The 26,462-nt window shown below is 43.7% G+C and overlaps 1 protein-coding gene across 1 annotated transcript; it reads right to left on the bottom strand.

Moving 5' to 3' along the window:
- Positions 1-4,177: 4,177 nt before the first annotated feature.
- Positions 4,178-25,605, bottom strand: LOC309343857 (flavin-containing monooxygenase 5-like). The gene is made up of 9 exons (XM_081865998.1): positions 25,251-25,605; positions 22,310-22,447; positions 20,392-20,580; positions 15,884-16,046; positions 11,823-11,965; positions 11,038-11,237; positions 8,156-8,511; positions 7,701-7,773; positions 4,178-5,970 (listed from the first exon to the last, which is right to left on the bottom strand). Exons 2-9 carry the CDS (start codon positions 22,439-22,441, stop codon positions 5,616-5,618), a joined length of 1,611 nt encoding a protein of 536 aa, XP_081722124.1. The 5' UTR covers positions 22,442-22,447; positions 25,251-25,605; the 3' UTR covers positions 4,178-5,615.
- Positions 25,606-26,462: the final 857 nt, after the last annotated feature.

Below are 26,462 nucleotides of genomic sequence, written 5' to 3'. Positions count from 1 at the left end.
GCTTTTTTTCTAACCGTATGTTATTAGCCACTTCTGAGCATCTCATTATGGCCATTCTGAACCCTTTTGTTCCTCTACCCAAAATCTCCTTTAACCTAAACAACTTTGCAACAGTTTGCAGCCATGCCTTCTTTCACCATACTTGGATGGCAGCTGTTAGCATAAGTTCAGAAGTGTTTCCAGTTGAGCAACCACCCCCAGTCAATGTTTGGAACATGCCCATCTTCTTATTTTTGAAGAATAGGCACATCAGTGCAAATAGGAGTCACAGAACATAACATTTGTGTGTGTCTCTTTCTGAAAGATATTGGAAAATGAGCATTAAACCTGCTGCATCTCAAGCCAAATAGACATTTTTGTAAAGTCAACTGGCCAACATTAATGCTGAAGTACAGGAAGAAACATCACAGACAGAATAATTGCCACACGCAGGAAGAATAAGGACATAGTTTGAGTGCCTCACCTGTAGTTTCATAAATCACTTAATGTGTCAACACAAATTGAAGTTGTTAACATTGCAGTTGTTGTATATGGGATTGTTATCTTGACTGGAGTGTAATTGAAATTAATAAGAATTTGGAATGCAGAAATAAAGCACATCACCAAACCATCAATTCTAGCACGTGGGGGGGGCACCTAAATTATATAATTTGGTATCTGAATTATTGGTATTAGCAATTGTATTATAATTTGGCATTGTTATAATGAGGCTATTAAAAGGTAAAGGTAAAGGGACCCCTGACAATTAGGTCCAGTCGTGACCAACTCTGGGGTTGCGGCACTCATCTCGCTTTATAGGCCGAGGGAGCCGGCGTACAGCTTCCGGGTCATGTGGCCAGCATGACTAAGCCACTTCTGGCGAACCAGAGCAGCGCACGGAAACGCTGTTTACCTTCCCGCCGGAGCGGTTCCTATTTATCTACTTGCACTTTGATGTGCTTTCAAACTGCTAGGTTGGTAGGAGCAGGGACCGAGCAACGGGAGCTCACCCCGTCACGGGGATTCGAACCGCCGACCTTCTGATCGGCAAGTCCTAGGCTCAGTGGTTTAACCCACAATGCCACCCGCCTCCCTAATGAGGCTATTGTTGAACTCTAATTGAAAACTAATAAAAAATATTATTAAAAAACACATTAATGCTATAGTTTGGACTTATAGAACACTGGTAGGAATCTTTGCAAAAATGAATAGCACAGCTATAAATTGCTCATCCACAGCAATCCATGCTTGCCAACTTCCCTCAGGTGGTGGATATAAGGCACCATTATAAGCTAGCAAATGGTCAGTTATTTTGTTTACGTCTTTAACAACATGGGGGCAATTCAATTCCTCAAGTCTTTGATTACACACTGGAGCAGGTTGAAGATAATATGTGAAAACCAATCCACGAAACATGTGGTGTGACCCATAAAATGTCCACCTTGTAAAGCTATAATCTTTTCAGCTCCATATACTCTTGTTATTGAATACCTACCAAAAACCAAAAAAAAAGCTCTCGCATTGCTTGCAGACATGAACTTGTTTATACTTCCCCAAAACTAAAATTACTCAATTATGGGTTTAACCGAGTTAATACAATTAATTGTGGGAGCTAATTGCTAGGTCTGGTAGAAATTATAGGTGGCCATTGGGGCAGTTAGCAATTACTCCGTTGCGACTATGTGCTTGGTGATTAAATCTCAGCTGTGTTGTGAATAGATCCCATGAATAAAATAATCTTGCAAAAGCAGCAGTTTACAGCAGACAGATCTGACCTCTGCTGCTCTGCAAAGGGGTTTTGGAAAGGGAAACATAAAATCAAACAAACATGGAGTTTCACGTGCAAAAAGCAAGGAGCTGAACTGCTAAGGACCAGGTTGCTTGAACACCAAGATAGGAATCACCACATTTTAGTCTTAATTGTATTGTAGATAGGCTGTGGCAAGCTACTCAGTTGTGAGAAGATCTCTCTCTCTCTCTCTCTCTCTCTCTCTCTCTCTCTCTCTCTCTCTGTGTGTGTGTGTGTGTGTGTGTGTAAGAGAGAGAGATTTTCTTTGCAAAGCATCTACAAAGGCATATGCGAAATGCATGCAAGACAACATGCCACCTATGGTTCCTTTTCCAGTGGCATGTCATAATGTTTTTTGATGCATGTTTTTTGTGCTTAGCTTTGAGAACCACAGCAGAATTGGAGCTTAACAATGGTGCTACTGCTCAAGGTCTCTAAATTGGGAGCAATGGTAGTAAATGGCATAGTTATAGTCTATGCAGATGTGTCTATTGTATATGTAGCACCAATCGCTAAACATGCAGAAAAATGAAGCATCGCCACCTGCAAGCAGAGATGGTGGTTTTCCAAAGCTGCCTACTGAACATTCCAAAGCATGTTCTGATCTTCTGTGTCCTTAAAGCAGAACACCTAGCCAGCAAGTCAATAACCTCCTGGGCATGCTTCAAAATACGTTTGTTTGTTTGTTTGTTTGTTTGTTTGTTTGTTTGTTTGTTTGTTTGTTTTTGCCTGGAACACCTGTGCTTGAGTGCAAATTAATTTGTAAATGAATTGGCTCTGTAATATATGACTTAATCTACAGACTCATTCACATTACCATTATTCAAAATACTGTCATCAATGTAATTTGACTTTTTGAGCTGTGGGTGTATGAGTTTTCTATTAATCCTGGGAGCAATTCTGTAAATGTGCAATCAAATATAAATTTCAAAGTTATTTCAGCAGACATAAATCTCTCTCTCTTTTTAAAAACACCTGACCAATATTTGACAATGTCAAATCATATAACTGTCACACCTGAGCAAATTGCGGCAGAGGCTCCAAGTGTTGGTTCCTACATCTGATCTCTGCCTGGCCACAAACCACCAACTCTCTGCGTCAGACTTAAGTGTTCCTGGAAAACGATTGGAAGCATTTTTCAATGGACATAAGTTAAAGGTGTATCTCTATGTGGCCAACTGAATGCTACCAAACAGTGTGCAAATGTTTGTGTTCCCTAGAACTCTTTTATCAGGCTGGCTATTAACAATGAAAGCAGGGATTTTTCAACAGAAAGAGACGGAGCCCAGTCAGTTGTGGATCTCAGACGACACCTTGTGGAAGGCAGAAGAATGGAGGGGTTTAATGCTCAAGCCCTTCTCTGGGCCTGGACCTCTGGCGCTCGTGAGAACTGTAATTCTCTGAAGAGTGTAGAAGCAGCTCTCAGAGAATTCTCAATTCCTTCCTGCAATGGAGGATGCAGAGACCAACTTTGGTGCCTCTCCCATTCTGCACATTTCGTCCTCTCTAACTTTCAAGTTTGGGGCTTGCAGAGCACCCAGCTTATTGTTGGGCATGTGGGATGTGTATCGCAAAGCACTATGCTCTGACACACGGCAACCACCTGCTGTCATTATGACATTAGATGATCGTGACATCAGGAGATTGACAAGTGTGTGCTCCCCACCCCATAGGGAGGAATTCGGCATTCCACTCTTAGAAAGGTCTGTGTGCGTAGGCCCTTCTGCTTGCCCAATGGAACAATCTCCCCTCTGCTCCCCTGCATGCTATCCTGGGATTCTCCTCGCACACAGCCCAAGTTATTTTGGGCCACATGGGGGGGAGGAAGTGGGGAGAGGTGGCACTGCTCTAGCAGAAGTATTTTTGTGAGCTTCTGCTAATTAGGACTAGCAAGCTGAATCTGGTCCTGTGTACTAGTCCCTAAAACAGGGGTCAGCAAACTTTTTCAGCAGGGGGCCAGTCCACTGTCCCTCAGACCTTGTGGAGGGCTAGACTATATTTTTTTTGGGGGGGTGAACAAAATCCTATGCCCCACAAATACCCCAGAGATGCATTTTAAATAAAAGGACACATTCTACTCATGTAAAAACATGCTGATTCCTGGACTATCCATGGGCCGGATTTAGAAGGTGATTGGGCTGGATCCGGCCCCCGGGCCTTTGTTTGCCTAAGGTAAAGGGACCCCTGACCATTAGGTCCAGTCGTGACCAACTCTGGGGTTGCGGCGCTCATCTCGCTTTATTGGCCAAGGGAACCGGCGTACAGCTTCCAGGTCATGTGGCCAGCATGACTAAGCCGCTTCTGGCGAACCAGAGCAGTGCACAGAAACACCGTTTACCTTCCTGCCACAGCGGTACTTATTTATCTACTTGCACTTTGACGTGCTTTCGAACTGCTAGGTTGGCAGGAGCAGGGACCAAGCAACGGGAGCTCATCCTGTCGTGGGGATTCGAACCGCCAACCTTCTGATCAGCAAGTCCTAGGCTCTGTGGTTTAACCCACAGCACTACCCGCATCCCTTAGTTTGCCTATCCATGCCCTAAAAGGTTGCCCATCCCTACTTGATATCTTACTGATAATGTTTCATTTCATGCACTTCAGTAAACAGTCACTGTGATTAGCTCAGCATATTATATGTTTTATTTCTTAGAAATTCAGCAAGCATCCAGTTTTGACATTTCTCCATCTCACAGAAGCTTAAGCTGCTAGAGTTTCCCAGGGCCTTGTGGCATCTTAAAAGACGGGCAGATTTGTTGTGTTATAAGCTGTTGTAGACTGGCAGCTGCATGAATAAAATATTAACGTGGCTATTGCTCTGTAATTTCAAAAACTGTTTATCCTCACTTCTCAGGAGTTCAAAAGCCTGATCCGTGCAGGAAAAGATGGGGGATGTTCATAGAACTCATACAAGTCACAAGGTAGCTTTTTATTATCTGTCATCATAACAGGGTTTGCTTTCCTTAGGAACTTTTGAATGTGAGAGTCCTCAGATTAGGGTGCTGAACACATTGAGAGAGCCAGGGTGAGAGGGAAAATGATGAAAAAATGTTATTTATTAGGACAGTGTGACTTTTGCAGCTGTTGTGAAAGTTGCAAAATAACGAAGCACGGGACAGAGTGAGGGAGAAATTTCTGGAACCACAATGGGATATCAGCTCCGCCCAAGGCATGATGGATAACAGCAACAACCAGGAAAAGGCATACGTAACATTTTACATGGACAGGAAGAAACACCATGGACAGAATAACTGCCACACACAGGAAGAACAAGGATTATAAAACTTGTAGTTTTATAAATCATTTAATGTGTCAGCACGAATAGAAGTTATTAATATTGCAGTTGTTGTATAAGGGATTATTATTATGACCGGAATGTAATTAAAATTAATAAGATTTTGGAATAAAGAAAATCATCAAACCATCAATTCTAGCATGCGGGGGGGGTGTCACCTTATCTAAATTATATAATTTGGTATTTGAACGATTGGCATTAGAAAATGGGTATTGTTATAATGAGGCTATGATTGGACTGTAATTGAAAACTAATAAAAGTTATTATTTTTAAAAAAGAACAACAGCAAAAAAGAAGTGCAAGTATTATCCTGAATATGCCTGTGAGGGCAGAGTCCCCTTCGTTGTGTGAATGTTAACAAGCAGACTAGTGTAAGGGAGAAGACGTTGGGGGAGGAATTCATTGCACGATCTGCTCACTGCTGAACAAGCTAGAGTTAACATGTAACAGATTCTGCTCTTTTTAAAGCCACACCTGTTCTTCCCAGCATCCTAGATGTTTGCCAGCTACAAGGGTGTGCAGGTACAAGGAAATGGGTTCCCCTCTGGCTCCAATCTACAGGTAAGCTACTAGGATGGCAAAGATGGCAAAACAGCCAAGAACTTTGATGAAGAAACAAGGCGTCGAAGGCAGACTGGTGCCCACGCAGCTCTGCAGGCCTCGGGTCTTGGTGGCCTTGACAATCCTCTCCTTCTGGGTCAGGATGGCGTTTCTGGCCCCCTCCCACTTCCCAGGCCCGGTCAGACGGAACTGCGCCGGAGAGCAGGGCCCAAAGAACACCTCCCAGGCCAGCTTTGGGTCCGTCAGGATGAGACGCAGCAGGTTGGGCTTCACTCCCGACAGGGAGGCCAGTTCGTCCATGTGATCAACATACTGCACCTGCAGCATGGTGTGCTGGCTTGGCACATATCTAAGGAGAGAGGGGGAGAATTGGCAGGCATTAGTTAGACCCCTGGGCTTGCCGATCAGAAGGTTGGCGGTTCGAATCCCCGTGACAGGGTGAGCTCCCATTGCTCGGTCCCTGCTCCTGCCAACCTAGCAGTTCGAAAGCATGTCAAAGTGCAAGTAGATAAATAGGTACCTCTGGCGGGAAGGTAAACGACGTTTCCGTGCACTGCTCTGGTTTGCCAGAAGTGACTTAGTCATGCTGACCACATGACCCGGAAGCTGTACACCGGCTCCCTTGGCCAATAAAGCGAGATGAGCGCCGCAACCCCAGAGTCAGCCACAACTGGACCTAATTGTCAGGGGTCCCATTACCCTTTACCTTTAAGGAGACGTTAAACTAGCGGTTCTCAACCTGTGGGTCCCCAGATGTTGTTGGACTACAACTCCCATCATCCCTGAGCTCTGGCCTTGCTAGCTAGGGGTGATGGGAGTTGTAGTTCAACAACATCTGGGGATCCACAGGTTGAGGAAGGCTGCCTTAAACCATGGGTAGGCAAACTAAGGCCCGGAGGCCAGATCTAGCCCAATCGCCTTCTAAATCCAGCCCGCGGATGGTCTGGGATTCAGCATGTTTTTACATGAGTAGAATGTGTCCTTTTATTGAAAATATAGTCCGGCCCCTAACAAGGTCTGAGGGACAGTGGTCTGGCCCCCTGCTGAAAAAGTTTGCTGACCCCTGCCTTAAATGCGGCTCCAGCTTCGTCTCCCTACAGCCACACCCTCTCCCCTTTGCCAAGTTTGGCGCATTTGGCTGCTTTTAATCCCAGGGAGCAAGACTCATCATTTCCAGTGGCAACACACTCCCTACTTCTGCGAGAGGCTTCAGGACAGAACTGCAGGGTCCCCTTTCCTGTGGACGGGAGAGCATTGGAGACTTATCATCTCTTGTGGCTATTTGCTTTGTTTACAAATATCCAGGCTGGGCAGAGGCTGCACATCTTAGCAGGCAACAAAGTTGGCACCGTATTTTTCACTCTATAAGACGCACCAGACCACAAGACGCACCTAGTTTTTGGAGGAGGAAAACAAGAAAACAAATATTCTGAATCTCAGTAGCCAGAACAGCAAGAGGGATCTCTGTGCAGTGAAAGCAGCAATCCCTCTTGCTGTTCTGGCTTCTGGGATAGCTGCGCAGCCTGCATTCGCTCCATAAGACGCACACACATTGCACCTTTTTAGGAGGGAAAAAGTGAGTCTTATAGAGCAAAAAATACGGTAATTCTGCATCAGGTCACCAAAGAGCAACTGTGGACTGGAAGGATGCTTCAGACTCAGTCAACTCACTGCTCTTTCTGCTTCCCTGACTCCTAGTTGAAAGGGGAAACTAGCCCCAAACTGTTCCTCTACCCCACATCCTATTGCTCAAGGGTTACTAGTCTTCCCAAATTGGTGGTCAAAGGTCACACACTTGCCACCCTATTCAAACACTGGGGGAATCCTGCAGGGGAAAAGCTTGTACACTGGCACAAATATTGCTTTTCTGCCACATTTTATCCATGTGCATGTACCAGCAATGTAGAGGTGAAAAACGACATGAACTAATGGGAAGCTCTGGCAAACTACACATTTGAAGAACACTCTACAAAGCTAGAAATGAGACGCAAGCTTCCGAGACCATGAAATTTAGCATGCTGAAGTCCCAGGAGAAATCAACATCCCTCACTGTAAGTATGGAAAGATGGCACAACCTACCGTTTCTCATTATACTTGACCTTCTCGGTAATGTCAGCCATCATTTCATCCTCTGAAGGCAACTTGAGCAGGCCTGAAAAATAACACACAGATATGTACCAGTTAAGCATTTCAAATAAAGGATCAGCTGGCCAATTGTTTCGCAGCTCTCTTTCTCCTGACCAAGAATGCAAAAAGCTGCTCATTTCTTCCTGTCCTCTCGGGTAAAACTCTGGTTCAAGCCCTGGTGTCCTTGCCTACTGCAACCTCTCTCATAACTCAGTCCTCTCCCAGACACAGCTACAGAAATGCATGGTTGGATTAGAAGCCACCTTTTCACACCCATGAGAATCCACCCATAATTCTTTGTTGTTCCAGCATGGATCAGGGAGTTCATTATACAGAACAGAGCCCAAGCTGGAGACCTCAGCAGAGCAGTAGCTTGGGAATCCCCAGTGTATTCCTCTCTTCCTTACCCTTGAAGATTCTCGTGGCCCAGCGAGCTTGGAGTTCAGCTATTGGCATGATGGCTCCCAAAGGTTGGAGGAGGCCAATGATTGCCAGTGTGGGCTTTTCCAGCTGTGGTGGGAAGACAAACTTATATAGCGGGATCCAATTGTCCCTTGTCTGGATGACTCCCTCCTCAACAAAGGCAAATGAGTAGTTGTATCCTGTGGCAAAGATCACCACGTCAATGTCTTCCTCTCTGCTGCCATCTTCAAATATCACTCCTCTCCCAGTGAACTCCTTCACGTTTGGCTTCATGAGCACCCTGCCAGAAATTATGGCGTTCGGAAGGTCATCAGCTGCAATGGGATACCTACTGAGGAACCTATGGAGCAAAGAAGGAAAGAGACCTTGAAGTGCTGCAACCTCTGGGTGGGTTGTTCTGTGCTTGCAGAAGTTGATTTAGATTTATTCCTTGGTTGTCTGTCACCCTCCAGTGTGCATGGCTCTTTACGGAGCAAAAGGGGAGAAGCCTTTGCTTCTCTGTGTGTATGTGTCAGGACTGAGGAGGAATGGTGGGGACCACCCCCCTTCCTGAATCTTCCCAAGAAGAGGAGGACAGTATAGATTTAGAACAGTGGTTTGCAGAAGGTCATAGTTCAGAGGCTGCAGAGGGGAGAAGCTAGGAAATATTGGGAGAGGAGCAGCAGGAAGAAGAAGCACCAGGGGAGATACAGCTAACAGACTCAGTAACTTTAGAAAGCATTCCTAACCAACCCCCCTCCCAGGACCTGGCGTGCATTGAGAGTAGTAGAACAGAAAGCTCAGAGGCAGAAAGCACAGGTCAGTCGACACAAGGATGATGTATAATAGGAGAGACGGAGGGGGTGGGACTGTACTCGGAGCAACGACATTATCTAAGAGAGATGGCTTTTCTGTGTTCTCTCTCTGTGAATATTGAATAAAGACTTGGTAAGAACTCTTCTTGTTATCTGCTTCTTGGCTGCCACGGTGGGAGGGATCGAATTCCCTGAAGCCTGACAGTATGGATACATATATATTTTCACGCACGTGGACAGAAAGAAAAATGGAGAGGAGATTATTACAAGTGAGGCCAGAGAGACTAGCTGCATGTTCCCTGTGGTGCCGGCCAGGATGGGGTGGGAAAGGCAGGATGTGTCAAAGGATGAGGGAACTCTCAGAATGGAGGTGGAGAGAGGTCAGGCAGTGATGTGGGAGAAGAGGAATAAGAGAGGGGAGCTGGTTGATTCAGCCCCATCCATTTGGCTCTCACCTTTGGAAGCTATAAAGGTAAAGGGACCCCTGACCGTTAGGTCCAGTCGTGACCGACTCTGGGGTTGCTGCGCTCATCTCGCTCTATAGGCCGAGGGAGCCGGCGTTTGTCCGCAGACAGCTTCTGGGTCATGTGGTCAGCATGACTAAGCCGCTTCTGGCGAACCAGAGCAGCACACGGAAACGCCGTTTACCTGCCCGCCAGAGAGGTACCTATTTATCTACTTGCACGTTGACGTGCTTTCGAACTGCTAGGTTGGCAGGAGCAAGAACCAAGCAACGGGAGCTCACTCCGTCGTCGCGGGGATTCGAACCACCGACCTTCCAATCGGCAAATCCTAGGCTCTGTGGTTTAACCCACAACGCCACCCGCGTCCATTGGAAGCTATAGCGGTAAAGAAAAAGAATCTGATAGAAGGGTGGACAGCTTAAAGAAATTTATTAAACCAAGAGGGAGGAGAGTATCCATTAAAAGAATTTAAGGAATTATCAGGAAAATTAACAACATGAATACAATATCATCATTTGAGTGAAGTATTTAAGAAAGATAGGATACAAGGGTTTGGGAAACAAATATCACAACTGAAGAGAGATCTGTTGGCATGTAATGTAAAAGTCCTGTCTAAAATGTATAAAATATTATTGGAATGGGAGATAAAAGGATGAGCAAGTAAAATCCTCAATGATACATTGGACAATAGTTATTGGTTATAATCTAGATATGGAAGCATGGGAACGATCGTGGAATATGGATATAAAATTTACAGCATGTTATGGTCTAAAAGAAAATTATATGAAAATGTTATATCGGTGGTACCTAACACCGAATAAATGGCAAAAATGTATAAATCAATATCAAATAAGTGTTGGAAGTGTAAAGAGAAAGAAGGTTCTTTTTGACCATATGTGGTGGTCTTGTAGTAAGGTTAAAGCTTAACTGGGAAATGATATGTAATGAATTGAAAAAGATGTTTAAAAAAATGTTTGTAAAAAAACCAAACCCAGAAGCTTTCCTTTTGGGAATTATAGGGACAGAACTACCCAAACTGTATTGAAATTTATTTATGTATGCGACTACAGCGGCAAGAATGTTACTTGCCCAAAAATGGAAAGAAGAAGACGTCCCAGCGAAAGAAGAATGGATATAAAAACTTATGGAATATGCAGAAATGGTGAAACTTACTGGAAAAATAAGAAATCAAGGTAACCAACTTTTAATAAAAGAATGCAAATGGTTCCTTGAATATTCACAAGAAAAAGAAGAAATGCTAAAAACAGCAAAGAAAGGCATAATTCCCCACCCTTCACAATTCTCCAAGATTAAAAATGATGAAGAAGAAGAGTTTGGATTTGATATCCTGCTTTATCACTACCCGAAGGAGTCTCAAAGCGGCTAACATTCTCCTTTCCCTTCCTCCCCCACAACAAACACTCTGTGAGGTGAGTGGGGCTGAGAGACTTCAGAGAAGTGTGACTGGCCCAAGGTCACCCAGCATGTGGAGGTCACCCAGCATCCTGCATGTGGAGGAGCAGGGAATCGAACCCGGTTCCCCAGATTACAAATCTACCACTCTTAACCACTACACCACACTGGCTCTCAAAAAGACTCCTGCCTTACCTGTGCTGGGGTTTTATACCATAGTTCTCATGATTAAACCTCGCGTTCAGCTTCTTCTCTCCCCACAGGTTCACCAGAGTGCAAGGAAGCATATTGCGAAGGAGGTTTTTGAAGCGTGTAAAATGAACCACGTCTAAGGGGTACCCATCATCGGAGACACGATTCACCACCCAAGTGCCAGTTCTGGTGCTCAGAAAGATCTATCCGGAGGAGACAGGGGCAGGTTAAGGAAGAAAAACCCACCACAGATGCCTACTGAGAGCCAAGTGTAATGGAATCACATGTTTACATGTTCAGGCATAACCGACACATATACTAGAATGTGCTGGCAGTGTCCTTGTAGGGGTTTGACACACTATCCTTTGATACACGGCAGGTGGGGGAAACCATTTTGGAATATTATCCTACAGGGGGAACTCCAGTATATTTTCCCCTGTGGGTGAAAAATTGGTAGGATTTTGTAGGGGCTCCAAGAGCTAAGCAATCCCACCCTCTGTGGGTCCATTGCTCAACTTCAAAGTCACCCATGAATTGCTTTGTGTTTTGTTTTTAAATTGCATATTTAGGAAAAAGATTCTGAGGCATCAAGTCCCATTGAGTTAAGTGAGACTTTCTCACAAATAAACACTTGCAGAATTAAGCAGTTAAGTGTCGCTAGCAGGAGCTCACTTCTCTTGGTTTCAGTGGCACTACAGGGCCCAAAGCTTGAGAAAGGTGCCCCAGAAAGATATTTATGAGAATATAAGGCAAATGATTTATTTGTTTTTTTCTTAAGTGAGCAGCACCTGCTTAGTGACATGGCTGAGGTCCACAGAGATGTCTGCTCCAGAATTTCCCAAGCCTATCACGAGGATTCGCTGGTCCCGGAATTTTTCAGGGTGCTTATATTCTCGGCTGTGCATAATTTTCCCCTTAAACTTCTCAACACCTGTGAAAAGGAGAAATAAGCCATTTTGCATGATGCTGAGCAAGGTGTATCCTTGTTGCTTCCACTGTCAGGGGGAAGCCTCAAATTTAAACATCTGTACAGGTTTCACAGAGTTATCTGTGTCCCTAGCAAGGATTGTCAAGACTGACATCGCCCCAGGGAGGAAATGCTCTTCCTCCAAGCAGAGATAATAATAATAATAAATATAATAATATTTTTTTAATTTATACCCCGCCCTCCCTGGCCAGAGCCGGGCTCAGGGCAGCTAACACCAGTAAAATTACAATTAAAAAAACAAACCAATTTAAAAGACAGGTTAAAATATACTGTATTTTTCGCTCTATAACACGCACCAGACCATAACACGCACGTAGTTTTTAGAGGAGGAAAACAAGAAAAAAAATATTCTAAATGAAATAGTGGATATATGATTTTTGTGGTTCATGCTGTGGCCACAGACATGTGATCTGACAGTGAGTTTGGAGTAGCCCAATGCAAAAATCCTGAGGATCCATGTGGATCCATGCTTTGTAACCACGGAGGAGGGAAGGAAGGGGGACCATGGATCCTCTGCTCACGACTGCAGCAGATCCCCCCTGCCACCCACAGGCATTCGCTCCATAACACGCACAGACATTTCCCCTTACTTTCTAGGAGGAAAAAAGTGAGTGTTATGGTGCAAAAAATACGGTAACTTAAAATGCAGCCTCATTTTAATAGTAGCCCATAGATCAAAACCATAAAGGGAGGGAAACATAAGGCTGAGTCCAAACCAAAGGCCAGGTGGAACAGCTCTGTCTTGCAGGCCCTGCGGAAAGATGTCAAGTCCCGCAAGGCCCTAGTCTCTTGTGACAGAGCGTTCCACCAAGTCGGGGCCAGTACTGAAAAGGCCCTGGCCCTAATTGAGACCAATCAAACCACCTTGCGACTTGGGACCTCCAAAGTGTTGTCATTTGTGGACTTTAAGGTCCTCCACGGGGCATACCAGGAGAGGCAGTCCAGTAGGTACGTGGGTCCTAGGCCACATTGGGCTTTAAAGAGATGGGGCACTTGTAACCCTCCTGGTGCTCCTGGACTCTAGTTCCCATCAGGCTGGCTTTCTTTCTGTTTCATACTGCTTGGAGCTTTACTGCTGCATCTATTTAGAGTTTTTGTTCTTTCAGCTAAATTGCATTTCCTTTAACTAAGCTCTTCTGTAAACCACCTCGATAGTTTTATAATGGGTGATATATAAATGCCATAAGCTGTGGAGAACATTTGGCCTGTCAAATGTTCCTGAACCAAAACTCTCACCAGGCTGCAAGTGTGGCCAATAGCCAGCGAGGATGGGAGTTGTAGTTTAGCAACATCTGGAGTGTGAAAGGTTCCCCACACTTGCCATAATCAGCCAATTTAGGAAAAGCTTTTAATGTTTAATAGACTATTGTATTTTAGTAGTCTGTTGGAAGCCACCCAGAGTGGCTGGGGAAACCCAGCCAGATGGGTGAGGTATAAATAATAAATTGTTGTTGTTGTTGTTTTGTATTCGTCACCCATATATATTTACTGCATGCTACCTAGCATATCCCAACACCAGTTTCTACAATCTGGGATAGGTGTTGTTGTTGTTGTTTAGTCGTTTAGTCGTGTCCAACTCTTCGTGACCCCATGGACCAGAGCACACCAGGCACTCCTGTCTTCCACTGCCTCCCACAGCGTGGTCAAACTCATGTCCATAGCTTCGAGAACACTGTCCAACCATCTCGTCCTCTGTCGTCCCCTTCTCCTTGGGCCCTCCATCTTTCCCAACATCAGGGTCTTTTCCAGGGAGTCTTCTCTTCTCATGAGGTGGCCAAAGTATTGGAGTCTCAGCTTCAGGATCTGTCCTTCCAGTGAGCACTCAGGGCTGATTTCCTTCAGAATGAATAGGTTTGATCTTCTTGCAGTCCATGGGACTCTCGAGAGTCTCCTCCAGCACCATAATTCAAAAGCATCAATTCTTCGGCGATCTGCCTTCTTCATGGTCCAGCTCTCACTTCCATACACCACTACTGGGAAAACCATAGCTTTAACTATACGGACCTTTGTTGGCAAGGTGATGTGTCTGCTTTTTAAGATGCTGTCTAGGTTTGTCATCGCTTTTCTCCCAAGAAGCAGGGATAGGTATAGCTGGCTAAATAGACACTGGATGAGATGATGATGAACCACCTCTTCTTGCAGTCCCTACAGCCAAAAAAAGGCAGTGGGCAGCAGCGTCTAAACCAGCCTTTCTCATCCTTGGGTCCCCAGATGTTGTTGGACCACGACTCAAATCATCCCTGACCATTGGTCCTGCTAGCTGGGGTTGATGGGAGCTGTAGTCCAACAACATGTGAGGACCCAAGGTTGAGAAAGGTTGGTCCAGACCATCAGGTTTGGGGCAGAAAGCATGGGTTGCAACCCAGCGTACATGTGGTGTTGTAGCTAAGTTCGGGAACAGGAATTGACCACTGGGAGGTAATATGGAGAAAGAAGGTTTGGGGCTCCTTCTTCATTTTCTTCTTATTGTGTGTCATATTTGGAACCTTCTAAACCCTCCACCTTTTATTTGACTGGGGTATACAAGGAATTAACAAAATATATGGATGACATTATTACATCTGGTTCAACTTTAAGTCACTGTAGGGAGGTCACTGGCCCTCAGCCTAACCAACTGAACCAAGGGTCCTTGTGAGATTTTAACACTTTTGTGTCCTAAATGAAACAAAATAATTACAGCTTCTTGGGCAGCACCATGTGCTTCCAAAGTGCCAAATTTATTTCCACAGGTCTCCTCTTTTTGCCTAGCAAACTTGTTCACATCTTGATATCTGGCTTGGGTCCCAAACTAGGACAAAAAGTAAACTAACACTAGTTGGGCTAGTGTCATTCATTCAAAACCTAGAACCAGATCTCTTCCCAACAGACACAATTCCCGGGAAAGTTCCTGCTGGTGCTACCATTATGCAGCTGAGGCACCTTAACCCAAAGCGAACTTTCTCTGTTGGAATTTGAACTCAGGTCTTTTACACCCAGGTCACATAGAAAAACTTCACCTGGGATCATGGAGAGCTTTTGTCGTTTTAGGCCAGGCATGTCCAAAATATAATAATAATAATAATAATAATAATAATAATAATAATAATAATAATAATTTATTTATACCCCGTTTCCCCAGCCACTCTCGGCGACTCCCAATCGAGTTTTGGGGCCTAATCCGGTCCACCAGTCAATTTAATCCAGCCCATGTGGCAGTATATGTCTTTAAAATCTTTAAAAACGCTCAGCAACTTTGGTTGGCCCTCACGCATGTTCACTTCATCAAATCTGGCCCTCTTTGGGAAAAGTTTGGGCACCCCTGTAAATTTAGGCTAAGCATGGCATGTGTCCTTTTTGCACAGGCAAAAACAAAGTTGCCTAGAAATTTGCTCTTAAATGTTGGCGTCCTAATAATCTCAGCGGCATTGTAAACTGTTCCCACACACAGTGCCTTAAATATTTGAGGCTGTTGATGTTACTATATTATAAATATTCTATGTTAAGTTGTGGGTGAACATATCAGACAACACAGCGATTCTTCGAACAGCTCTTGTTTATTCACAGGCCAGAACAGAACTGAACTGAAGGGTTCAGCCAGCCTGCTTATATAGGGCTCCACTAGAACACAACAGTAACCATTTTCTGTAACTATCCAATCACTGAACGTCACTTTCGATCCCTTATTTGCATATGTGGACCTGAACTATCTGCCGTATCCCCCTGCTGGCCCAGGGTTAGAGCTTCAGTACATAACATTCTAAGACACCGAAATACCCTAAAAAGAATAGCGGGGTGAACCATACTCCTGCCACGGGGATTCTGCTTTCATACGGGTTCCCCAAAATTCTCAAGCAGTTGACCACATCAGAAAATCCCACCTACCAGGAAACAAATCCAGTGGAAAATAAGGATCTATGTGGTGTCCAGTGCAGACCAGGACAGCATCAAAGATGGCAGATTCCTGCTTCCCATATATTTCACTTACAACCTCCCATTGGCCAGTAATGGGGAAATCTGGACGTTTCTTTATGCTGCAGACACAGGCCTTGAAAGACAAGGGAAATGGTTTTTATGCTTGGCTTTATATGCACATTTCACAGCAATGAAGCACATGAATTAAAATATGCTCACAAAGGCCAGTGAGTGGGGTTGCAAAGTGGAACATTTATCAGATTGGGGGGTCACAGAGATGAGGTTCCTTTGAATCATTTTGGGAACTGCTCATACATTGAATATCTAGACGCAGGGCCGGATTTAGGTTTGATGAGGCCCTAAGCTACTGAAGGTAATGGGGCCCTTTATATGTCCACCTGTCCTTTGTCAACAACAAATTGTCGCTGGTTTTTTGTGTTGAATATATGCTATATGGTAATTTATAGACCTAATAGGTATCTAAAGCCATTTGCACATGCAGAATGTAGGCACCCTATATATAGAAATGAGCAAACCAGTGATATTTTAGGGAGCAGGCTAGCAGGCGGGGCCCATTACTTACATCATAGGAGCCTACACAACACAAAACACTGTTGCTGTATGTCGGTTTTATTTTATTTGTTTTTTATCTAATATTTTGGAAATGTACATCCAGGTTGTTTCTTTCCTTTAAATTTTTTGGGGGCCCCAAGAGAGTGGGGTCGTATGCTATAGCTTGTTTAGCTTATACATATATCTGTCACTGTCACTGAGCCCGGTCTTGGCTGGGGAGGGTGGGGTATAAATAAAATATTATTATTATTATTATTATTATTATTATTATTATTAGACATAAAGGCCACTGCCACCCCTCAATGAGGTGTTATAAACCTGTTCTTGGATAAGACCAGATCAGGTTCCAGGTGGGAGCTGACATGGCTAAATCGTGCTCCTCCGCACAGAAAACAAGAACAGCCATTGTGCAAGTTTCCAAGGTGTGGGAGCCTTATAAAAACTGTACCATTTGAGACAAGATTGAACGTCCACATAAAATCATGTGAGGCCTCATTTACAATCTCATGTGGTATGACCCGTACTAGAGGAAGCTGACAAAACACGACTGTAGTTGCTGTGCACATTCAGAAGGCTCCGGTGCAATACTTGGCACTCCCAGGAAGGGCGGGAAGCTGCGAGGGAGCGCTGCTTAGCGGTCAGAGCTGACGAGAAGGCTGAACTGGATGGGCCAATAATATATCATACATAAAGGGAAAGGGAAAGGGACCCCTGACCATTAGGTCCAGTCATGGCCGACTCTGGGGTTGCGGCGCTCATCTGGCTTTATTGGCTGAGGGAGCCGGTGTACAGCTTCTGGGTCATGTGGCCAGCATGACTAAGCCGCTTCTGGCGAACCAGAGCAGTGCACGGAAACGCCATTTACCTTCCCGCCGGAGCGGTACCTATTTATCTACTTGCACTGTGTGCTTTTGTTTTATTTTAATTTCTTTTTATTGAGTTTCACTTAAATAACCAAAAGGAGGGAAAAAACAAATCAACAATTTCAAAAGAAATATCCATACATAGCACAAAAATAACATCAGTTTCCGTTACAGTTCTTTGTCTTCTTCCTTGAATCTTTATATCTTTAGATATTTAAATCTTTCCTCTACGCACCTACTGACCTCCTTCCCTCCCGATTTCGGGCCTCTTAATAAAAATTCTTCCTTTTTTCTGCAGCTATTAATTGTTAATGGTTTGCGCATCGTAAGATTTATATCAAACCTGCTATAGTTTTTAAGTTTCTATAATTTCCTTCAATGTATTCCATAAATTTATTCCAGTCACCAATAAACTTTGTATTTTTTTGGTTTCTAATTTTTTGTGTCATTTTTGCTAATTCAACATATTCGAATAATTTTGTTTGCCAATCTCTGATCGTTGGGGTGTTTGAACTTTTCCAATTTTGTGCAATTAATATTCTAGCCGCGACTGTAGCATACTGGAATAGTGTCTTATTTTCTTTTTTAATTTCATCCCCAATTATTCCTAGTAAAAAGGCCTCTGGTCTTTTAGGGGAAATGTATCTAAATATTTTTTTTAACTCATTATAAATAAGTTCCCAGAACCTCTTCATTTCTTCGCAGGTCCACCACATATGGTAGAAATTGCCTTCTTTGATTTTACACCTCCAGCAAGCCTTATTTCCTGTTTTGTACATTTTCCCTAGTTTTGCCGGTGTATTGTACCACCTATACATCATTTTTTCCAAATTTTCTCTGAGTGCGACACATGCCGTGAATTTCATTCCACTAGTCCATAATTTCAACCACTTATCATATTCTATATTGGGATACAAGTCCATTGCCCATTTTGTCATGACCTCCTTTATTTCTTCATCTTTAGTGTCCCATTCTAGTAATATGTTATACATTTTAGATAACTTGGATTTACCTTCAATTATTTCTATCTGAAATTTAGATTTTTTCCTCATTTATCCCTACTTTTTTGTCTTCCTTCCATACTGCATTTATTTGATGGAATTGCAGCCAGCCTGTTAATTTGTCTTTCAACTCCTCATATGTTCTCAATTGTGTGCTTTTGAACTGCTAGGTTGGCAGGAACTGGGACTGAGCAACGGGAGCTCACCCCGTCACGGGGATTCGAACCGCTGACCTTCTGATCAGCAAGTCCTAGGCTCTGTGGTTTAACCCACAGCACCACCCATGTCCCATATTATACATAATGAAATCATAAAACATATATATAATAAAATATCATGGCATGGAATATCAAGTTCATACCTCAAACAAATCTGGGAGGTTGTGGTGGTTTGTCAAAATGTCCCCCACCCCAACCACTCCAAAAGTGCTTTTAGTTTATTATATCAGAGGCTGTCTTTTTTGAGCCTGTAACTTTGTGCCTCTTTAGAGTATAAAATTTGTGGGGTTTGGTTTTTTTACAAATTTCCCTTGAAACATGTTGAAAGTTGCCTTTGTGGCATTTTATTTGTTTGTTTGTTTATATCTTGCCTTTACCCCAAGGCAGCTCGTAACATGAAAACAGTTTAAAAACACACAAAGGATACGCACTCACCCACAATTAAATAAAAAACCTTATTAAAAGCATCATTTGAGTTTAAAACCATTTAAAGAAAAGGAAGTGGGAGGCACAGCAGGAGAATCTACTTCTGTTTTCCATTCCCAGCTGTTTTCCACCATCCCTACTGTGATCATGCTTGGTGCTACGCCTTGGTAGCCAGAGAACAGGTAGGCAAACATCACGAGGCTCCAAAAATAACAGATTGGCAAATCAAATTACAGGAATTGGTGGAGATGGCTCAGTTGACTAGCAAACTCACAGGAAACTCAAAGCAAAAATACAATAATAGTTTTGACTCCGTGCTAGCATTCGAGTGATAAAGGAACTAAAAGGAGGTGGACAACAATTAAGGATTTATTATGTTTTCAGAATGTATTGGAAAATTTATATAGAAAGGTTTATTGTTTTGTGTACGTTTGATTGTAAGATAAAATATATGCAAAGGGACTTGACAGGAAGTCAAAGGGGAAGAAAAGATTTTATAAGATAAAAGGGGGAAAATATTTACTTTCATTATTATCGTGTGTGTGTGTGTGTGTGTGTGTGTGCATATGTGTGTTTTTGTATGGAATGTTTGGGAGGAAATAAGACGGTAAATAACAAATATCAAACTAAATATTGATGTATGTAATTTTATTTCTTAATTATATTTAGTGGTAGTATGGTTGTAATGGTTTTTTTGTAACATAAAATCATTCAGTAAAAGTTATTTTAAGAGAGAGAGAGAGAGAGAGAGAGAGAGAGAGAACAGGGGTAGGCAATCTAAGGCCCAGGGGCTGGATGCAGCCCAATTGCCTTCTCAATCCAGCCCATGAATGGTCCTGGAATCAACATGTTTTTACATGAGTAGAATGTGTCCTTTTATTAAAAATGCATCTCTGGGTTATTTGTGGGGCATAGGAATTCATTCATATACAGTGGTGCCTCGCAAGACGAAAAGAATCCGTTCCGCGAGTCTCTTCGTCTTGCGGTTTTTTCGTCTTGCGAAGCAAGCCCATTAGCGGCTTAGTGGCTTAGCGCTATTAGCGGCTTAGCGGATCAGCTGATAAGCGGCTTAGCGGCTTAGCGGATCAGCTGATAAGCGGCTTAGCGGCTTAGAAAAAGGGTGGAAAAAGGGGGGGGGGAAACCACAGGAACTCGCAAGACATTTTCGTCTTGCGAAGCAAGCCCATAGGAAATTCGTTTTGCGAAGCACCTCCAAAACGGAAAACCCTTTCGTCTAGCGGGTTTTCCGTCTTGCGAGGCATTCATCTTGCGGGGCACCACTGTATTTTTTTCAAAATATAGTCCGGCCCACCACATGGTCTGAGGGACGGTGGACTGGCCCACGACTGAAAAGGGTTGCTGACCCCTGCCATAGAATGAGGGGCCAGGCTTCTTACCTTGAACCGTATGTGTCTGAGCAAGTCAAAGTGTTCTGCATACATCCTGAAGTACTCCATCACTTTGCTGTGGTGCATGTAGTTTGGGTACTCAGCAGGGATGGGGAAGTCACTGTAGCTCATCATCTCCTTTGAGGTATTGATGGTTAGAGATTTATAAATGCTGGCCTGGCCCCCATTATCGTGCTCCTGAAGGAAATTGCAGAATTAAGAACAGGGCTTCTAAAGCTGAACATAAATAATGTTGTTGTTTTTTCAGGTACTTAGTACCTGAAGGCACAGTCTGACCCCCTCCTTCTGTAATCCGCATAGAACTCTAGCCCGATGGTTGCCATTAATTTGACTCTGAATTGATTTTTAAATGAACTGATTTTAGAATGTATTTCAATTAATTGATTGTGATTTTATGTAAACTGTGTTATTTTTACTGTTGTTAGCCGCTCTGAGCCCGGCTTTGGCTGGGGAGGGAGGGATATAAATATTATTATTATTATTATTATTATTATTATTATTATTATTATTATTATCATCATCATCATCATGGCTCCAGGCTATGGTTTCTGATCCTGCACATTTTGCCAGGTTTCCATAGTGCTTCAAAAACCATTTTTGACCAGAGACCCATAGTGAAACTTAAAGAATGAAAGTAGCTCATTTTCAAGGCCCTGGGAAAACGTGCAGCTTTTCTTAAACTAGGAGCTTAGCAATGTGTATATCGTTGTTCTATATTTTACTGGCTTCATCAAAACAAATATTCAGAATCTGCAAACTATTATCCTGTGATTCACACTTTGAGAAACTTCTGTTTCAAAATGCAAAGCATTTTTTAGCATTGACTGCTTGAATCTTTCAGCCATTTTGATTTTGGCCTGTTCTAAATCTGAAATATCACTTGCAATCACAACCTCTTCCCAAGAATAGCCAGTCAGATATCTCACCTGTGATTTGTCCCCGGCTAAATGAAAATTCCTTTCAGCCACCCATGGCTTACTGCTGCTGCTGACGGAGGGTGTGGTGCTCGGGTATACAAAGGTTTTTATAGGATCTTCCAATGATTGGCAATCCCTCCCCCATCCAAATATAACTTTGATCTCCCAGCCTCTTTTTCTTCCCCCACATATTCTTTAAGCAGATACAGGTGGACAAAGCAGAAACAAAACACCATTCTGTTTGCTGGATGCTGATCCTGACGCAAGGGGCACTATTGCTGTTTGCACATGGACATTTTGCTATTCCCTTGTAAACAGAGCCGTCTTTCCCATAGGGCTTAGTGGTTCGTTGCGCCAGGACACCAGCCTCTCAGGGGCACCCCAGTGAGTGAGGGAGCTGCGCAGCTTTGCTGGCGGCCTACCCTTTCCCTGCACGCCCGCCAGCTGCGCCCTGCAAACTATATGGCTGGCAGGCATGCAGCTTGCCTCCCCAGCCTTCCCTCCCTCACCCCACACCCCCAGTCTTCCCTGCATAAGGCAGCATCTCCCTCCCTCGAGAGCCAGTGTGGTGTAGTGGTTAAGAGCGGGGGACTCGTAATCTGGTGAACCGGGTTCGATTCCCTGCTCCTCCACATGCAGCTGCTGGGTCACACTCCTCTGAAGTCTTTCAGCCCCACTCACCTCACAGAGTGTTTGTTGTGGGGGAGGAAGGGAAAGGAGAATTTTAGCCGCTTTGAGACTCCTTTGGGTAGTGATAAAGCGGGATATCAAATCCAAACTCTCCTTCTCTTCTTCTTCTTCTTCTTCCTTCACCCTACACCCCCAGTCTTCCCTCCGTGAAAGTAGCATTTATTAGTACTTGGGAGGAGGCAGCGGCAGCAGCTGTAATGAACATTTGGGGGCGCTGGGCGGATCTTTGCACCCCGGTGCCACCTATGCTAAAGACAGCCCAGCTTGTAAAGAAACAACAAAGCCAGACTTCGACATACCTGGAACCTCCACAGCCCACCAATGTCATCACTTCTTTCAAAACATGTTGGCTGGAGACCTTCATCCAAGCAGCATTTAATAGCGGTTAGGCCACTGGCCCCAGCTCCAATGACAGCAACCCTTTTCGCCATGCCTGCCTGCCACAACAACAATAATACTACTAATAATAATTTTATTATTTGTACCCCGTCTCAGCCATTCTGGGTGGCTTCCAGCAAATATAAAAACATAATGAACCATCACACAGAAAACAGCTTTCCTATACAGGGCTTGATACAAGGAGGCAGCAGACCATTGGTTTTCTCCAGTTAATTGTACAAATGATTGAGCGCCTCCCCTGTTAAAGCCAATTGAGGAGACACTGGGCAGAAAGGGTATTCAGTTCACTGAGAGATGCTTCAATCAAGACACGGGGTGAATAAGATCACAAAGCCTGCGTGCCGAACATCGGGGGAAGCAGATACTTATACATATCGTGAAAATACCTGAGCTCATGGCTGATCTCTATATGGTAACCCAGGTCGGCGAAAAAACCTCAACAACTCTGGGCAAAACTTTTTTCCTTTTTGCCAAAAAAAAGCTCAACAATGTTCACTTTCTGAAATATGGCAACCCGAGGTTTCGGTACATCTGTACTTTCCAGACCCTAAAGATCACTTTTACTGTAATTTCCTAAGAAAATCCTTATGACCACTGCTCCTTGTGCATTTTTCTAATCTATGGGTTGTGCTGAAGAAGATTCCAGTGAAACAGTCAGATTATCCGGGATCACTGTCCTACGTTGTTATTCGCTTACTACTTTGGCACCATGAACCCCTAAAAAGTTTTACCGCTTAGCCCACAGGATAGCATCTATTACTTTTTCAACTATAGATTTATTATACTTCAACGGACTTTCAAAGATTGACAGACGTGTGTTCATTTGATTTCAGATATATTACAGAATTTACAAGTGTACACATTTTGTTTTTGTTGTACTAAATTATGTATATTATGCAATAAGAATTGCAGTGCTATCTAGTATACTGGTCATCGTGTTGCTTGCATTGTTTGTTGTGTTAAGTTTGTAACACAGCGGCTTGTTGTTCTGCACTTTTTGAAATATGGCAACCCGAGGTTTCAGTACATATGTACTTTCCAGACCCTAAAGATCACATTTACTGTATTTTGCTAAGCTGGTAGAGTCTTATCTCTATTAGTGGAGCAGTCTGCGAATTCATGCAAGCATAAAAGGGCTTCTGCCAGACCATGAAGAAATGTCCTAGTGATAATGATTGTCCATAATTGTCCACCTAGGCCTGGATCCCTTGTGGGCTGGCTATCAGACACATTACTGACATTACAAGACATTCAACTGCTGCAAAAATAGGCAAGATCATCCGTTTCTTCCACAAATTTTACATGGGAGCAAGTTTCACTCAAGCCAAAATCCTTTTGTTAGACACAAATGATAACAGGTCAAATGTGTCTCCTGCCTGAGAAATGTCCCCCATACACAATAGATTCTGGTACTGTTATAGGAATGGCCTCCCGCCCCCAGCATTTTACACTGATCTATCAGCTTTTTCAAAATTTCTGCCTCATCTGATTCATCAAAAAGCATAAGTCCACATTTTATATAATCTATCTCTTCCATTAAAGATACTTGAGGGAGTTTTTGAAGTGTGCATGTATGATTATCCTTAAATGGTATGGTAGGTTTTTAAACTGTGTTACAGGAAGTCAGCCTATTGCAAATTGTGTAATACATTCTCTGGGAGGTGGTCCAGTGGTATGGTGTTTGTGGTTTTTGTTTTATTAAGCCTGTAGAAATCAACTGCCTGAAATATTCTAATGCTTGAGTCTATATAGCTACCACATTTCCAATAAGCTCGGTGGTGCAATGTACCACAGCACAGTAATTTATGTTATATATTGACAAATCGGGCCCTCCCTTAAAGAGGGCACATATTGCGGTGAGACCTGGAAAATCAACACCCTGTGTTGTGGGTAGGTACGATTGGTCAGCCACAACACCCGATTGGTAGGTCCCTCATACCTGGGTGCAATCTGGCCAATGGGATGCAGTCCAAACGGTTCGAGGGACCTATTTATGCCCATGCACGTGACCCAGAGCCCACCTCTCTCTAGTTTTAGGGCTTTGTGCTTGACCTTGCTATGCCGTCGTGTGTCGTCTGTCGTTGGGACAGGGGCACGGCAGGAATTTTCCCCACTTGGCTGATTGGCTGCTGCCATTTGGGTTTCGCCTGCCGCGTAGCAAATTGTCACAACTTGTAATGTTGCGGATAGGCTCTGGTTCAGGTGGCAGGGATGGGAGAAGTGTATTCCGTTAAAGGAATCCAGGGACTCAATGGTTTGGTCAACCCCTGAGAGAGGGTTGTGCCTGTGCCGGAGTCTAGGGGGACATTTGGGTGGCGGAGATAGTCTGTTTCCGCCTTTCCGCTTATCCAGGTGTTCACCCTTGGCTGAGCTATGCTGGAACCCTGGGTCAGCACTACCTGCATGGCAGGGAGCTAGTCGAACCAGAGCCTATGCAACCATTCACTTGCTGTAATCAATAAAGTTGTGGCCTAAATTCTGCCAAAAACCAAAACCAAAATTTGAGTCAAGTGTGAATTTATTTAGGGGGGAGGTTTCTGGGTCTGAACACGCAAAAAAGCTATGCCAGAGGCACTATGCCCACCCTGACTTTCTCCATATCTCATAATGTAACCAATGGAAACTATATTGAACTGCTGCTTAGCCTCTTTATTTTAAACAATCACCTGATGAACAGGTGGGGGGGGGACCTTGTAGAGTCTGATCCTACGAGGGATTCTTTCTGATGCAGACAATACAGCAGTCCTTACACATGATGACTGAGATAGTCTTGGTGTAGGCGGCAGCTGTGTGAATCTGTGTGGGCATTAATAAACAGAGATGCCATCTATCTCTACTTACGTGTCTGCTTTTGAGAACCTCTTTTTTCTCTCTTCAACAGCTCTTCACAGAAGTTTCTCTTAGAAGTTGTATGCGAAGAAGGAACCCCTCAGAGGACTTCTCTGTTCCTGACTTCCACCAACTGTAGGAGGCAGTGTTTTAGATGGGTTACGGCGGGGCTGTCTTGATGTCTTATAAAACCACCTGACAATCAGGCCAGCCTACTATATCAGGATTAATGACCCCCCCGCCGCCACCTCCCGCTCCTCAATTTAGTCCAGGACATTTTTATAATGGGCATCCCTGTGCTCTTTATTATCCCTATGGCAGACCACTAAATCACCCAAAGGTTAAATAATCAGAGCACATTGCTTAACAAGGTTAGATAATATCTGCTTGTATATGTGCCAGCAATTTCTAGTAATCAATTACATCAGATTAGAGGCAGAGAATTGCTTCATTTGATAACAGTTTTGTGGCTCTTCTGAAGATGGACTGTTTACATCTCCAAAAGCTTAGATTATCCCTTAAAGTCAGATATCTGCTTGTATACTTTCCATTAACCTGCAGTGATCAATTATGTCTGATAAGCATTCCTACCATTAGCCAAATGAGGCAACAGATTTTGTATATCCTTAAGCACAGCTGAACAGGAAGCAGATCTGACCTATGGGGTGCAACCCACCATAAAGTTCTTCTATGCAAGCCCCACTGAAAAGAACGGAAACTCTGCCCATGGAGTTCCTATGGAGTTCCAGAGCGAGCTAAGATAGGGTCACTTTTTTGATATGTCACTGCCCAGATTAAAACTCCATCTTGCCAGAGGGTGATGTCACCCAGGCAAGATGGCTTCTTAGCTTGCTGCTCCAATTGCTCTGAAGGCATTTCAACACCCTGACTGCAAAAGAGATGCACCTCATTCGTCTTTTGGATTGCCCCGAATGAGCTATGATTAGCAGAACCTGTGGAACACAAAACAACACACTAGATGGTTAGCTTCCTCAGAGCACTTGTGAAAAAGAAAGGATTCTTCAGGAATTCTCAGAATTGTGTGCCAAACTGTGCACACTAGGCTCCTCAGAGTGGCTGGGGAAATCCAGCCAGATGGGCGGGATATAAATAAATTATCATTATTATCATTATTATTATCATTATTATCATTATTACAGATGCTATGGAAGTACAGCACTATTTAAATAATCTCACTCTTCCAAAATTAACACCAGATCACCA

Source organism: Podarcis erhardii (assembly GCF_964252035.2).
Source record: "Podarcis erhardii genome assembly, chromosome: 6".
In the NCBI taxonomy this organism is placed as follows: domain Eukaryota; kingdom Metazoa; phylum Chordata; class Lepidosauria; order Squamata; family Lacertidae; genus Podarcis; species Podarcis erhardii.
This window is presented reverse-complemented; position numbering and strand designations above follow the sequence as displayed.

Coding starts and splice junctions, on each gene's coding strand:
- LOC309343857 (XM_081865998.1), bottom strand. CDS start 22,441: ATGGCGAAAAGGGTTGCTGTCATTGGAGCTGGGGCCAGTGGCCTAACC. Junction 11,238..11,822: donor TCAGCCATGTCACTAAGCAG/GTGCTGCTCACT, acceptor TCCTCCGGATAG/ATCTTTCTGAGCACCAGAAC. Junction 8,512..11,037: donor GGTATAAAACCCCAGCACAG/GTAAGGCAGGAG, acceptor TTTGCTCCATAG/GTTCCTCAGTAGGTATCCCA.